The sequence below is a fragment of the Artemia franciscana genome, chromosome 17 (assembly GCF_032884065.1).
Source record: "Artemia franciscana chromosome 17, ASM3288406v1, whole genome shotgun sequence".
Taxonomy (NCBI): domain Eukaryota; kingdom Metazoa; phylum Arthropoda; class Branchiopoda; order Anostraca; family Artemiidae; genus Artemia; species Artemia franciscana.
The window spans coordinates 20,024,895-20,040,780 of NC_088879.1; the positions used below are offsets into that span (position 1 = coordinate 20,024,895).

Below are 15,886 nucleotides of genomic sequence, written 5' to 3' on the forward strand. Positions count from 1 at the left end.
ACACAGACAGACAACTTATTTTTATATATATAGAGATATATATATATATATATATATATATATATATATATATATATATATATATATATATATATATATATACATATAAATAAGTTGTCTGTGTTTGTGTGTGTGTGTGTGGTCGAGTGACGTCGTGTTTGTCGACTGACGTCATTATAAGGATTGAGCTGTGTGCGTCATGAAGTTGTTTGTCGACTGACGTCATTTTTGTCAACTAATGAAATTACATACCGGGACACCAAGACACAAATGACGACCGGGACACAGGGAATATAAATGACGACCGGGAACCTCAAAGAGATATTACAGACTGGGACACCCGGACACAAATCACGACCGGGACACAGGGAATATAAATGACGACCGGGACATAGGGACACAACTACAATGGGGACGCCGGGGGCACAGGTGGGATATATAAATGACGACCGGGAAACAGGGATTGTTCGAATAGAAATTACAGACCGGGACACAAATGACGACCGGGACACCGGGACACAGGGAATACAAATGACGACCGGACACTCAAAGAGAAATTATAAACTGGGATACCGGGACACAGGGAATATAAATGACGACCGGGACACAGGGACACATCATTAGAATAATGAGGTATAGATCTGAATACGGATTGTTTTTCCCATGGACAATTATATGTTGTATGTTCAAGAGTCAGTAACCTGACAATCTATTATATGCACAGATAATGGGACAGCGAAGAATGTTGTATATTCGCATTTTTTACTTAGTTATATATATATATATATATATATATATATATATATATATATATATATATATATATATATATATATATATATATATATATATATATATTCACAGATGGGACACAGGGACGCAACTACAATGACGTGTAACCAATATGGCGCGTAACGACTTACGTGCGCGGGGGGGCTTGGGGGGGGGCCCCCACCAACTAGGTGTTAGTCGAGTACAGCTAGTATATATATATATATATATATATATATAATATATATATATATGTCCTAGCTGTTGAGGTGGCGCTTCGCGCCACCCCAACATCTAGTTGGTGGGGGCGCTTCGCGCACCCCCAAGCCCCCCCGCGCGCGTAAGTCGTTACGCGCCATATTAGTTACGCGCCATTGTAGTTGTGTCCCTATGTCCCACCTGTGAATATATATATATATATATATATATATATATATATATATATATATATATATATATATATATATATATATATATATATATCTATTCACAGATGGGACACAGGGACGCAACTACAATGACGTGTAACCAATATGGCGCGTAACGACTTACGTGCGCGGGGGGGCTTTGGGGCGCGCAGCGCCCCCACCAACTAGGTGTTAGTCGAGTACAGCTAGTATATATATATATATATGTACTAGCTGTTGGGGTGGCGCTTCGCGCCAACCCAACATCTAGTTGGTGGGGGCGCTTTGCGCCCCCCCCCCCAAGCCCCCCCGCACGCGTAAGTCGTTACGCGCCATATTAGTTACGCGCCATTGTAGTTGTGTCCCTATGTCCCACCTTTGAATATATATATATATATATATATATATATATATATATATATAATATATATATATATATATATATATATATATATATATATATATATATATATATATATATATATATATATATATATATATATGTTTTTAACTACGTAAAACTTGCGAATATACAACATTCTTTGCTGTCCCATCGTCTGTGCATATAAATAGATTGTCAGGTTTACCGACTCTTGAACATGCAACGCATAATGGTCCATGGGAAAACAATCCGTATTCAGATCTATACCTCATGATTCTATTGATTGCCCTTGAGCTTTGTTGATGGTGATTGCTAATCGACCATTTCCTTTGTTGCCGTCGTCATTTATATATCCCCCTGTGCCCCCCGGCGTCCCCGTTGTAGTTATGTCCCTGTGTCCGGGTCGTCATTTATATTCCCTGTGTCCCCGTCGTCATTTGTGTCCCGGTGTCCCAGTCTGTCATTTCTATTTGAGTGTCCGGGCGTCATTTATATTCGTCAGGATATTGTAGGGCATCGTAGCATCGATGAGTTTAAGCAATTCTTGTCAACTGATTGTTTCGCCTATAAAGAATATTATCTTGAGGTAAGAACTGATCACCGACCACAACGATTGCCACTTTGTTGATAGTTGCGTATCAGGAGGCATCAATTCGATTGCTGTTTTTAAGCAGATGCACTAAATTATTATTTTTTTGGAAAGATGATATATATAAATATATATGTATATATATATTTTCTTTTTAGTTTTTTTGTAGTTTTTACCTTTTTTAGTTTTTTTTCTTCTTTTGTATTAATGCTAAAGCCAAGGTTCAAACCTGGAGCCTCTCGGACCTAGAACCTGAAACATAACGCTTTACCAACTCAGCTACTTCGGCGTGAATCCATTCGTTTTGAGCAGCTTCCTCGGGTGTTGCCATTGTAGGTTCTTCAGTTATTTTACAATTAGAAATTTCTCTTTCAACGGTCTTCTTACAATTAAAAATTTGTCTTTGAACGATATTCTTAATACCTGTGTCCTGGTCGTCATTTATATTGCCTCTGTCCCGGTCGTCATTTGTGTCCCGGTATCCCAGTCTGTAATTTCTCCTTGAGTGTCCCGGTCGTTATTTATATTCCCTCTGTCCCGGTCGTCATTTGTGTCCCGGTCTGTAATTTCTCTTTGAGTGTTTTTTCTTTTTAGCATTTTTTAGTTTTTTACATTTTTTCTTTTTTCAGTTTTCTTTTCTTCTTTATTTTTCAGCTTCACTATGAAATACATATCGCCGAACCTTTGTTTTTTTAACTAAAATCTGGTAGGCATTGATGACCTTATCCAAGTCAAGATCCCAAACCCAATCATCATCGCTATCATTTTCAGTTTTGATATGTTTTGACTCTCGCTGTCCAGGTGGATCTTCATCTAACTGCGCGGTTTTGCGTTCTTTAGCCTCAAGCCTGTTTCCTTGCTGTTCTTTTGATTCCTCGGCACGCTTTCTTTTCTGACTTTCTCTATCAGCAGCAAGTTTTTTGGCATAGACTCTTTGAGCATCTTCATCGGCTTTTGCCATTGTAAGTTCATCAGTCATTTTAAACTCAAACATTAATAGACTTCTACGTGAACATATATGTCTTAAATATCTTTAATGACGTCACCGTCATAGCAAAAATGACGACAACTAACTTCATGACGCCAGTCGACACAGAAACATGACGTCACTTGATCCACAGACAGACAACTTATTTTTATATATATAGATAGATATAATTCTAAAATTTTCATGTAATTTTCTATTTTGAAATAAAAACTAAAAATTATTGCTCAGACAACATAAATAATTTTGATATTTACATAATAGCTTTAGTGGTTCTGGACTGAAAAGTAAATATGCTAATCAAATTGGGAATTGCAATCTTTTAGGTTGAAAAGAAAGATCCATTGGAATCATGAGAATGCGTGGAATAAGAAAAGCCTCCCCCTCAAAAGGCCCTGTCAAGATTGTTGCCTCTATTACGTTATAACAGACATAACACCTCATTTGTGTCCCGGTGTCCCGGTCTGTAGTTTCGTTAGTCTACAAACATGACGTCAGACGACAAACAACTTCATGACGACATACAGCTCAATCATTATAATGACGTCAGTCGACAAACATGACGTCAGTCGACACAAAAACATGACGTCAGTCGACAGACAGACAAATAACTTATTTTTATATATATACTAGCTGTTGGGGTGGCGCTTCGCGCCCCCCAAGCCCCCCCGCGCGCGTAAGTCGTTACGCGCCATATTAGTTACGCGTCATTGTAGTTGTGTCCCTGTGTCCCACCTGTGAATATAGATAGATTTATATATGTGTTTCAAACTACGTAAAAATTGCAAATATACAACATTCTTGGCTTTCCCATTGTCTGTCCATATACAAAGCCGTATGTACTAATAATGACGTCATATGCAATCGCTCTTTTTACAAACAAACAATCATGCATACACACAACTCGTTTTTATATAGATAGATAGATAGATAGATACAATACAAATTAACTACGTAAAACTTGTGAATATACAACAGTCTTCGCTGTCCCATTGTCTGTGTTGCAATCTTTTAAATTGAAAAAGCAGATCCGTTGGAATCATGGGAATGCGAGGAATAAGAACAGCCTCACCCTCATAAGGCCCTGTCAAGATTGTGGCCTCTATTAGGTTTTCCATTGTTTTTTTTCACGGCAAGTCGCGTGCCATTGCAAAGCTTTGGTGGGTTGATATTTCTTAAAAGTATTATTGGTAATTTTTTTAATGATTGACCTTGAGCTTTGTTAATGGTGATTGCAAATGCTAATCGAATTGGGAATTGCAATCTTTTAAATTGAAAATGCAGATCCGTTGGAATCATGGGAATGCGAGGAATAAGAACAGCCTCACCCTCAAAAGGCCCTGTCAGGATTGTGGCCTCTATTAGGTTTTCCATTGTTTTTTTTTACGGCAAGTCGAGTGCCATTGCATACCGACTCTTGAACATGCAACATATAATTGTCCATGGGAACATGATTCTAATGATTGCCCTTGAGCTTTGTTGATGGTGATTGCTAATCGAACATTGCATGTGTCCCCGTCGTCATTTATATATCCCCCCTGTGCCCCCGGCGTCACCGTTGTAGTTGTGTCCCTGCGTCCCGGTCGTCATTTATATTCCCTGTGTCCCGGTCGTCATCCCGGTATACATTCGTTTTTGAATTGGTATATGATGAAATAAATTTTTAATTTTTTCCCTTTTTTCTTTTTAGTTTTTTTTATTGGTTTTTACCTTTTTTAGGTTTTTTAGTTTTTTTCTTTTTTCTTTTTAGTTTTTTTTTGAAGTTTTTATCTTTTTAGTTTTTTTTATTTTTATTCATATTTTTTTAGTTTTTCAGTTTTTTAGCTTTTTTAGTTTTTTTTATTAGTTTTTAGTTTTTTTGTAGTTTTTGCCTTTTTTTAGTTTTTCAGTTTTTTTTTAGTTTTTAGTTTTTTACCTTTTTTTAGTTTTTTTTAGTTTTTTAGCTTTTTTAGTTTTTTTTCTTCTTTTGTATTAGTGTGAAATAATTCAGACGTCATATGCACCTGATCCACAGATCCACAGATCCACAGACAACTTATTTTTATATATATAGATAAATATATCTATATATATAAAATAAGTTGTCTGTGTGTCGAGTGACGTCATGTTTGTGTGTCGACTGACGTCATGTTTGTTGATTGACGAAATTACACACCAGGACATCGGGACACAAATGACGACCGGGACACCGGGACACAGGGAATATAAATGACGACCGCGACACTCAAAGAGAAATTACAGACTGGGACACCGGGACACAAATGACGACCGGGACACAGGGAAACAACAACAACGGGGACGCCGGGGGCACAGGGGGATATATAAATGACGACATGGACACAGGGAATGTTCGATTAGCAATCACCATCAACAAAGCTCAAGGGCAATCATTAGAATAATGAGGTATAGATCTGAATACAGATTGTTTTTCCCATGGACAATTATATGTTGCATGTTCAAGAGTCGGTAAACCTGACAATCTATATATGCACAGACAATGGGACAGCCAAGAATGTTGTACATTCGCAAGTTTTACGTAGTTAAAAATATATATATATATATATATATATATATATATATATATATATATATATATATATATATATATATATATATATATATATATATATATATATATATATATATATATATATATATATATATCTATATATATATATATATATATATATATATATATATATATATATATATATACTAGCTGTTGGGGTGGCGCTTCGCGCCACCCCAACACCTAGTTGGTGGGGCGCTTCGCGCCCCCCCCAAGCCCCCCCGCGCGCGTAAGTCGTTACGCGCCATAATAGTTACGCGCCATTGTAGTTGTGTCCCTATGTCCCACCTGTGAATATAGATATATATATATATATATGGTTTTAACTACGTAAAACTTGCGAATATACAACATTCTTTGCTGTCCCATTGTCTTTGCATATAAATAGATTGTCAGGTTTACCGACTCTTGAACATGCAACATATAATGGTCCATGGGAAAACAATCTGTATTCAGATCTATACCTCATGATTCTAATGATTGCCCTTGAGCTTTGTTGATGGTGATTGCTAATCGACCATTCCCTGTCCCGGTGTCCCGGTCGTCATTTACATCCCCCTGTTTCCCCCGGTGTCCCCGTTGTAGTTGTGTCCCTGTGTCCCGGTCGTCATTTATATTCCCTGTGTCCCGGGTCCCGGTCATCATTTGTATCCCGGTGTCCCGGTCTGTATATACATTCGTTTTTTAGTTTTGTTTTTCTCCTTTATTTTTTTCCTTTTTTTTTCTTTTTTAGCTTATTTAGATTTTTAGATTTTTTAGTTTTTTTTATTAGTTTTTAGTTTTTATTTCTTTTTAGTTTTTTGTCCCGGTCGTCATTTATATCCCCCTGTTTCCCCCGGTGTCCCCGTTGTAGTTGTGTCCCTGTGTCCCGGTCGTTATTTATATTCCCTGTGTCCCGGTCGTCATTTGTATCCCGGTGTACCGGTCTGTATATACATTCGTTTTTTAGTTTTGTTTTTCTCCTTTATTTTTTCCTTTTTTTTCTTTTTTAGTTTATTTAGATTTTTAGATTTTTAGTTTTTTTATTAGTTTTTAGTTTTTTTTTCTTTTTAGTTTTTTTGTAGTTTTTACCTTCTTTTTAGTTTTGTTAATTTTTTTTTTTACTTGTGTCCTGGTCGTCATTTATACTCCCTGTGTCCCGGTGCTTTGTTGATTGCTAATCGAACATTCCTTTTGTCCTGGTCGCTTTCTCTTTGAGTGTCGTCATTTATTTTTTTCTTTTTTAGTTCTTTTAGTTTTTACCTTTTTTAGTTTTTTTTAGTTTTTAGTTTTTTTTAGTTTTTTACCTTTTTTTAGTTTTTTTAGTTTTTTAGTTTTTTAGCTTTTTTATTTTTTTTATTAGTTTTTAGTTTTTTTGTAGTTTTTGCCTTTTTTTAGTTTTTTTAGTTTTTAGCTTTTTTATTAGTTTTTAGTTTTTTTGTAGTTTTTGCCTTTTTTTAGTTTTTTTAGTTTTTTAGCTTTTTTATTTTTTTTATTAGTTTTTAGTTTTTTTTGTAGTTTTTGCCTTTTTTTAGTTTTTTCAGTTTTGACGTCACCTGATCCAGTTTTTTCAGGTGACGTCACCTGATCCACGATCCACAGATCCACAGACAACTTATTTTTATATATATAGATAGTTTTTTTTTTTTTTACTTATGTCCTGGTCGTCATTTATACTCCCTGTGTCCCGGTGCTTTGTTGATTGCTAATCGAACATTCCTTTTGTCCTGGTCGCTTTCTCTTTGAGTGTCGTCATTTATTAGTTTTTTCCTTTTTTTTTAGTTTTTTATTGGTTTTTACCTTTATTTTAGCTTATTTTTCAGTTTTTTCCTTTTTTTTAGTTTTTTTTTATTTTTTATTTTTTTAGTTTTTTACCTTTTTTAGTTTTTTAGTTTTTTTAGTTTTTAGCTTTTTTACTTTTTTATTAGTTTTTAGTTTTTTTTTGTAGTTTTTGCCTTTTTTTAGTTTTTTCAGTTTTTTTTTTAGTTTTTTATTGGTTTTACCTTTATAGTTTTCTTAGTTTTTTAGCTTTTTTATTTTTTTTATTAGTTTTTAGTTTTTTTTGTAGTTTTTGCCTTTTTTAGTTTTTTCAGTTTTGACGTCACCTAATCCAGTTTTTCAGGTGACGTCACCTGACACATCCATCCATCCATCCACAGACAGACAACTTATTTTTATATATATAGATATATATATATATATATTCACAGGTGGGACACAGGGGCACAACTACAATGGCGCATAACGACTTGCGCGCGCGGGGGGGCTTCGGGGGAGGGCGAAGCCCCCCTCCAACTAGGTGTTGGGGTGGCGCGAAGCGTCACCCCAACAGCTAGTATATATATATATATATATATATATATATATATATACTAGCTGTTGGGGTGGCGCTTCGCGCCACCCCAACACCTAGTTGGTGGGGGCGCTTCGCGCCCCCCCCAAGCCCCCCCGCGCGCGTAAGTCGTTACGCGCCATAATAGTTACGCGCCATTGTAGTTGTGTCCCTATGTCCCACCTGTGAATATAGATAGATATATATATATGGTTTTAACTACGTAAAACTTGCGAATATACAACATTCTTTGCTGTCCCATTGTCTTTGCATATAAATAGATTGTCAGGTTTACCGACTCTTGAATATGCAACATATAATGGTCCATGGGAAAACAATCTGTATTCAGATCTATACCTCATGATTCTAATGATTGCCCTTGAGCTTTGTTGATGGTGATTGCTAATCGACCATTCCCTGTCCCGGTGTCCCGGTCGTCATTTACATCCCCCTGTTTCCCCCGGTGTCCCCGTTGTAGTTGTGTCCCTGTGTCCCGGTCGTCATTTATATTCCCTGTGTCCCGGGTCCCGGTCGTCATTTGTATCCCGGTGTCCCGGTCTGTATATACATTCGTTTTTTAGTTTTGTTTTTCTCCTTTATTTTTTTCCTTTTTTTTTCTTTTTTAGCTTATTTAGATTTTTAGATTTTTTAGTTTTTTTATTAGTTTTTAGTTTTTTTTTCTTTTTAGTTTTTTTGTCCCGGTCGTCATTTATATCCCCCTGTTTCCCCCGGTGTCCCCGTTGTAGTTGTGTCCCTGTGTCCCGGTCGTCATTTATATTCCCTGTGTCCCGGTCGTCATTTGTATCCCGGTGTACCGGAGTTGTGTCCCTGTGTCCCGGTCGTCATTTATATTCCCTGTGTCCCGGGTCCCGGTCGTCATTTGTATCCCGGTGTCCCGGTCTGTATATACATTCGTTTTTTAGTTTTGTTTTTCTCCTTTATTTTTTTCCTTTTTTTTCTTTTTTAGCTTATTTAGATTTTTAGATTTTTTAGTTTTTTTATTAGTTTTTTTTTCTTTTTAGTTTTTTTGTCCCGGTCGTCATTTATATCCCCCTGTTTCCCCCGGGTCGTCATTTATACTCCCTGTGTCCCGGTGCTTTGTTGATTGCTAATCGAACATTCCTTTTGTCCTGGTCGCTTTCTCTTTGAGTGTCGTCATTTATTTTTTTCTTTTTTAGTTCTTTTAGTTTTTACCTTTTTTAGTTTTTTTTAGTTTTTAGTTTTTTTAGTTTTTTACCTTTTTTTAGTTTTTTTAGTTTTTTTTAGTTTTTTAGCTTTTTTATTTTTTTTATTAGTTTTTAGTTTTTTTGTAGTTTTTGCCTTTTTTTTAGTTTTTTTAGTTTTTTAGCTTTTTTATTAGTTTTTAGTTTTTTTTGTAGTTTTTGCCTTTTTTTAGTTTTTTTAGTTTTTTAGCTTTTTTATTTTTTTTATTAGTTTTTAGTTTTTTTTTGTACTTTTTGCCTTTTTTTTCTCTTTGAGTGTCGTCATTTATTAGTTTTTTCCTTTTTTTTTAGTTTTTTATTGGTTTTTACCTTTATTTTAGCTTATTTTTCAGTTTTTTCCTTTTTTTTAGTTTTTTTTATTTTTTATTTTTTTTAGTTTTTTACCTTTTTTTAGTTTTTTTTAGTTTTTTAGCTTTTTTACTTTTTTTATTAGTTTTTAGTTTTTTTTATAGTTTTTGCCTTTTTTTAGTTTTTTCAGTTTTTTTTTTTAGTTTTTTATTGGTTTTTACCTTTATAGTTTTTTTAGTTTTTTAGCTTTTTTATTTTTTTTATTAGTTTTTAGTTTTTTTTGTAGTTTTTGCCTTTTTTTAGTTTTTTCAGTTTTGACGTCACCTGATCCAGTTTTTTCAGGTGACGTCACCTGACACATCCATCCATCCATCCACAGACAACTTATTTTTATATATATAGATATTTTTTTATTAGTTTTTAGTTTTTTTTTGTAGTTTTTGCCTTTTTTTTCTCTTTGAGTGTCGTCATTTATTAGTTTTTTCCTTTTTTTTTAGTTTTTTATTGGTTTTTACCTTTATTTTAGCTTATTTTTCAGTTTTTTCCTTTTTTTTAGTTTTTTTTATTTTTTATTTTTTTTAGTTTTTTACCTTTTTTTAGTTTTTTTAGTTTTTTAGCTTTTTTACTTTTTTTATTAGTTTTTAGTTTTTTTTGTAGTTTTTGCCTTTTTTTAGTTTTTTCAGTTTTTTTTTTAGTTTTTTATTGGTTTTTACCTTTATAGTTTTTTTAGTTTTTTAGCTTTTTTATTTTTTTTTATTAGTTTTTAGTTTTTTTTGTAGTTTTTGCCTTTTTTTAGTTTTTTTCAGTTTTGACGTCACCTGATCCAGTTTTTTCAGGTGACGTCACCTGACACATCCATCCATCCATCCACAGACAACTTATTTTTATATATATAGATATTTTTTTATTAGTTTTTAGTTTTTTTTGTAGTTTTTGCCTTTTTTTTCTCTTTGAGTGTCGTCATTTATTAGTTTTTTCCTTTTTTTTTTAGTTTTTTATTGGTTTTTACCTTTATTTTAGCTTATTTTTCAGTTTTTTCCTTTTTTTTAGTTTTTTTATTTTTTATTTTTTTTAGTTTTTTACCTTTTTTTAGTTTTTTTAGTTTTTTAGCTTTTTTACTTTTTTTATTAGTTTTTAGTTTTTTTTGTAGTTTTTGCCTTTTTTTAGTTTTTTCAGTTTTTTTTTTTAGTTTTTTATTGGTTTTTACCTTTATAGTTTTTTTAGTTTTTTAGCTTTTTTATTTTTTTTATTAGTTTTTAGTTTTTTTTGTAGTTTTTGCCTTTTTTTTAGTTTTTTCAGTTTTGACGTCACCTGATCCAGTTTTTTTCAGGTGACGTCACCTGACACATCCATCCATCCATCCATCCACAGACAACTTATTTTTATATATATAGATATATATATATATATATATATATATATAAAAGTTGTCTGTGTGTGTGTGTGTGTGTGTGTGTGTGTGTGTGTGTGTGTGTGTGTGTGTGTGTGTGTGTGTGTGTGTGTGTGTGTGTGTGTGTGTGTGTGTGTGTGTGTGTGTGTGTGTGTGTGTGTGTGTGTGTGTGTGTGTGTGTGTGTGTGTGTGTGTGTGTGTGTGTGTGTGTGTGTGTGTGTGTGTGTGTGTGTGTGTGTGTGTGTCTGTCAAGTGACGTCATGTTTGTGTGTCGACTGACGTCATGTTTGTCTGCTGACGTCATTTTAAGGATTGAGCTGTATGCGTCATGAAGTTGTTTGTCGACTGACGTCATGTTTCTCAACTGATGAAACTACATACCGGGACACAAATGACGACCGGGACACAGGGAATATAAATGACGACCAGCAACCTCAAAGAGAAATTACAGACTGGGAAACCCGGACACAAATGACGACCGAGACACAGGGAATATAAATGACGACCGGGACACAGGGACACAACTACAACGGGGACGCCGGGGGCACAGGCGAGATATTTAAATGACGACCGGGACACAGGGATTGTTCGAATAGAAATTACAGACCGGGACACCGGGACACAAATGACGACCGGGACACAGGGAATATAAATGACGACCGGGACACAGGGACACATCATTCGAATAATGAGGTATAGATCTGAATAAGCATTATTTTTCCCATGGACAATTATATGTTGCATGTTCAAGAGTCAGTAAACCTGACAATCTATTTATATGCTTAGACAATATATATATATATATATATATATATATATATATATATATATATATATATATATATATATATATATATATATATATATATATATATATATATATATATATATATATATATATATATATATATATATATATATATATATATATATATATATATATATATATATATTTCTATTCACAGGTGGGACACAGGGACACAACTACAATGGCGCATAACTAATATGGCGCGTAACGACTTACGCGCGCGGGGGGGCTTGGGGGGCGCGAAGTGCCCCGCCAACTAGGTGTAGGGGTGGCGCGAAGCGCCACCCCAACAACTAGTATATATATATATATATATATATATATATATATATATATATATATATATATATATATATATATATATATATATATATATATATATATATATATAATATATATATATATATATATATATATATATATATATATATATATATACATATATATATATATATATATATATATATATATATATATATATATATATATATATATATATATATATATATATATATATATATATATATATATATATATATATATATATATATATATATATATATATATATATATATATATATATATATATACATATATATATATATATATATATATATATATATATATATATATATATATATATATATATATATATATATATATATATATATATATATATATATATATATATATATATATATATATATATATATATATATATATATATATATATATACATATATATATATCGTTAAATGAGCAATAACTGTAAATTTATGCATGTATTTTTTTTCTAAGACGGCTCCATATTTTTTGGGGAAAAATTGGCATCCTGGGATTATCTGGCCTGAAAAAAAGCCCGGCCTTTCTGTGCTGACCAGCCCCACATCGCCAAAAATGCCAAAACCAAAATCGTGAAGAAGACAAAACTAAAATACAAGACAAACATAAAACTAAAATAAGATGACCCGTCCAGAGTATCTCTGTTACTCTGAAAGGGTCATTTTATTTTAGTTTTGCATTTTTTTTTAGGCTTAGTTTTTTTATATTTTTATCGGTATTGTTCTTCACTGAGGACGGTCAAGCAGAGGTCTTGACCGAAATATTTGCATATTTTTTTTTCTTTGCTGTTACTTTCCTCGTTTTCTCTTCTTTGCCATTTCTTGTTATTTCATGATTAGCCAGTGTGGTCCCAGAAACTATTTTTCGAAAATGTGTCTATATTTGACTATATCCATAGCTTAACTATGTTAAATACTGGTTTGTTCTGAATGCACTGAAAGATTTACGATGTTAGGAGATATCAAAAGACTGATACAGTAATATTGTTCTGTCTGAGATTCAAGTTTAGATATATCTATCTAAACTTGATATATATCTATAGGATTAATTTAGAGTAAATTACCTGAAGTCTTGAATTAATTATATTCTGCCTTGTGCTCGAGTCTGTCCTCTTTGCGTACTTTTCGTTTCTCGTCTTTGCGTGCTGGAATCTCTTTACCTTCGATATCTCCCTTGGGATGCAATTGTGGAAGACAATCTGACATAGCTCTTTCGAGGCTGGGATGCAATTGCTAAGTTCAAGTCGGGGAGAGGGGGTAGGGATCTCAAACCCCTAGTAAAGGTCATGGTAACCTTTACTTACTCCTCTACTTCTTCAGAGGTGAAGAGCTTCTTACAAGCTGAAGGACAGGAGCCAGATCAGGTTATCTGTTCCCTTCTCCTTCTTGCTGAAAACTCAATTATGTATAAAAGCATAAAATCATGCAAAATTTCAAAAGATTACAATCTTTTGAAACAAAAAAGTTTTCCGCCCTATCCTGCCGACCACTTCACAGGCTTTTTGTTCCTACAAAAATTTTCTCTGGGTGCTTTTGGGTTCTAAAGAGTCTGAGTTGTTATTTAAAAGATTTTGTTTCAAACAAGTTTGTTTTATAAACTTTTCTGGATTTTTTTTTGAAAATAGATATTTCTCATGTCAAAGAAATTTAGAATATCTATCATCTTCTTTGATGCATTGTCCTTGCAAATTTCGATGGTTCACCAATGAATGGAGAAATATTGATATCTTTTTCTTTATTTTCAGATCCAAATTACACACAAGAATCAAGTGCCCATGCTAATGTCTCCGCCCCCTCCTAAAGCTAGAAGTATTTTTAGATTTTTTGGTGCTAAGTGAATTTTCATATGTTTAACAGATGATCTCGCTATTTTATACCAATGTTTTCTTTACTTAGCGCACAATGCAAGTTTCACACTTCTTTTTTTGTAATATGCGTATTGATAAAATTATTAATATTGAACTGAGGATGATCCCATTTCGTGTGAAACCGACCTTCTGCCCGGAGAAAAAACCTATACCGCTCTCACAAATGGCACAAAGATCTTACAAATATACAAACATACAGATTCGCTCTTTAATAGTAGTTCAAGCCATGCTTTTAAAAATTTAGAGTGCTTTGAGCTCTCATGATTATTTTCTTTTCAGAACTAAAATGATCGCTGCCCTAAAACTGGTTTTTCCTCGTGTCTAAGCCTTTGTTTACAAGATCTTTCTTGGTTTTTTTTTCTTTTTTTGGCTAAATTCTATCAGGTTTTCTTAGAAATGGCTGCTTTTTACATTGCTTCAAAAAGGAGATTAATTTTTCACTTACAAAACTGCGTGTGTCTGTGAAGGTCGGACTTACCACCCTTCTAAGTAAGTGTGAATAAATAATACTTCCCGACCAGTTTTTCACGCTAGTATGCGTAGAGCTATTGATTTACTGATAACGGGCAAATTCTCAAGAAAATGGGTTTTTTGTATATGCGTTGTTCCTAAAATGCGGTTAGGAAGTTTCATTGAGATAAACCGTTTTACACCATGAGAAACAGTATAGAAAAAACTCCCCTCTCATTTTTTTGGAATGGTACTTTCAATCAAAAAGTTAATGAACTGGCTCATAAATTTCTTTAACAAGGTAGGAACTGGAGTCACATTCAGACATCTCTAGCCAAAACAGCTTTTAAAAAATAGCTGTTTTCAATACTGCGTCATTGGCAAACATTGACAACGGTGATAGCACAGGTGATAGTTTCAGCAGAAATCTGGGCCCGTGATAAGTCTTTCCGATATACTGTGTTGGGCTTATGATTATTTTCGAGTATTTTGATTGGCCCGTGAGATACACTGTTTTTGATTGGGAAGGTCAGATGAAATAGCTGAACCATTCAGGTGAATAGCAGGCCCCTGTAAAAGCGGTGGGGCAATCCATATAACCTAAAGAGATACAGAGACCCAGTATATGTCAATCGTTTCAGCGTAAAAAAAAAACAACGCAAAAAGCCATCCTTAACTCAAAACGGAGAAAAGGTGCAGATGCGCCGTTTTAGGATGTGGCTGCCATGTTATTCATCTAATAAAGTTATGACGATAAATTTACATCATAATTTTTTATAAATTCAGCCCATTTTTTTTTTCTTTTTTTAGCAGCGTAGCAATGGCTCTTTTCCTAGATCTGCTTATAAATAGGATCTTGGAGAAATATTTCAAAACTACCTGACTGTTGTATTTTTACAAGTATTTTCTTGGAAATATGTATACTTTAAATTATAAATATAACCTCTTTTAAAGCGCTCTATATTAGACGAGCCCAGAAAGAAACCTACTAGTTGGAGGTGTTCAAAGACCAATCCACAGATAAACAAAATAATAGATGCTGACTCCCACTTATTATTATTATCATTATTATTATTATAAAATTATATATCAATAATCCTATGTTAAAAAGAAAATTAAACTCCAAAACTCTAGAGGACTCCAAAGCTTTTTGGCGGAAACATAAAAAATTTGGCAATATCTTTATTTTGAATTATCAGTGGTTTAAGACATATACGAGTGAAATTAGAATAAAAACCTTTCTTGTTTACTAGAATATTCTGAATAAAAGTTCTGTTTAAGAGAGAGTCCTGTTAATCGAAATTGAATACATTTTTTGTAATTGACCTACTACTAGTCAGGTTAGCTTTTCCTATTGACTTAAATTTAACTACAAACTTCTAACAAAAAACTTCATAACTACAAAAAACGTCTAACAAAGCGCAGATTTGCAAATAAGTGTCTTAATTATCTAGCTTTCTCCGTGAAAGCGTGAAAATTGCCCTTTAGTTTTTGGTGTATACAA

The 15,886-nt window shown here is 33.4% G+C and overlaps 1 protein-coding gene across 1 annotated transcript in view; it reads left to right on the top strand.

The window, feature by feature from the left end:
- Positions 1-13,938, top strand: part of LOC136037973 (diacylglycerol kinase 1-like) — a 229,362-nt gene extending 215,424 nt beyond the window's left edge. The window contains exon 18 of the mRNA XM_065720864.1: positions 13,810-13,938. Coding sequence (XP_065576936.1) covers positions 13,810-13,902 — 93 coding nt within the window. The 3' untranslated portion in view covers positions 13,903-13,938. The remainder of the gene's footprint in view (positions 1-13,809) is intronic.
- Positions 13,939-15,886: the final 1,948 nt, after the last annotated feature.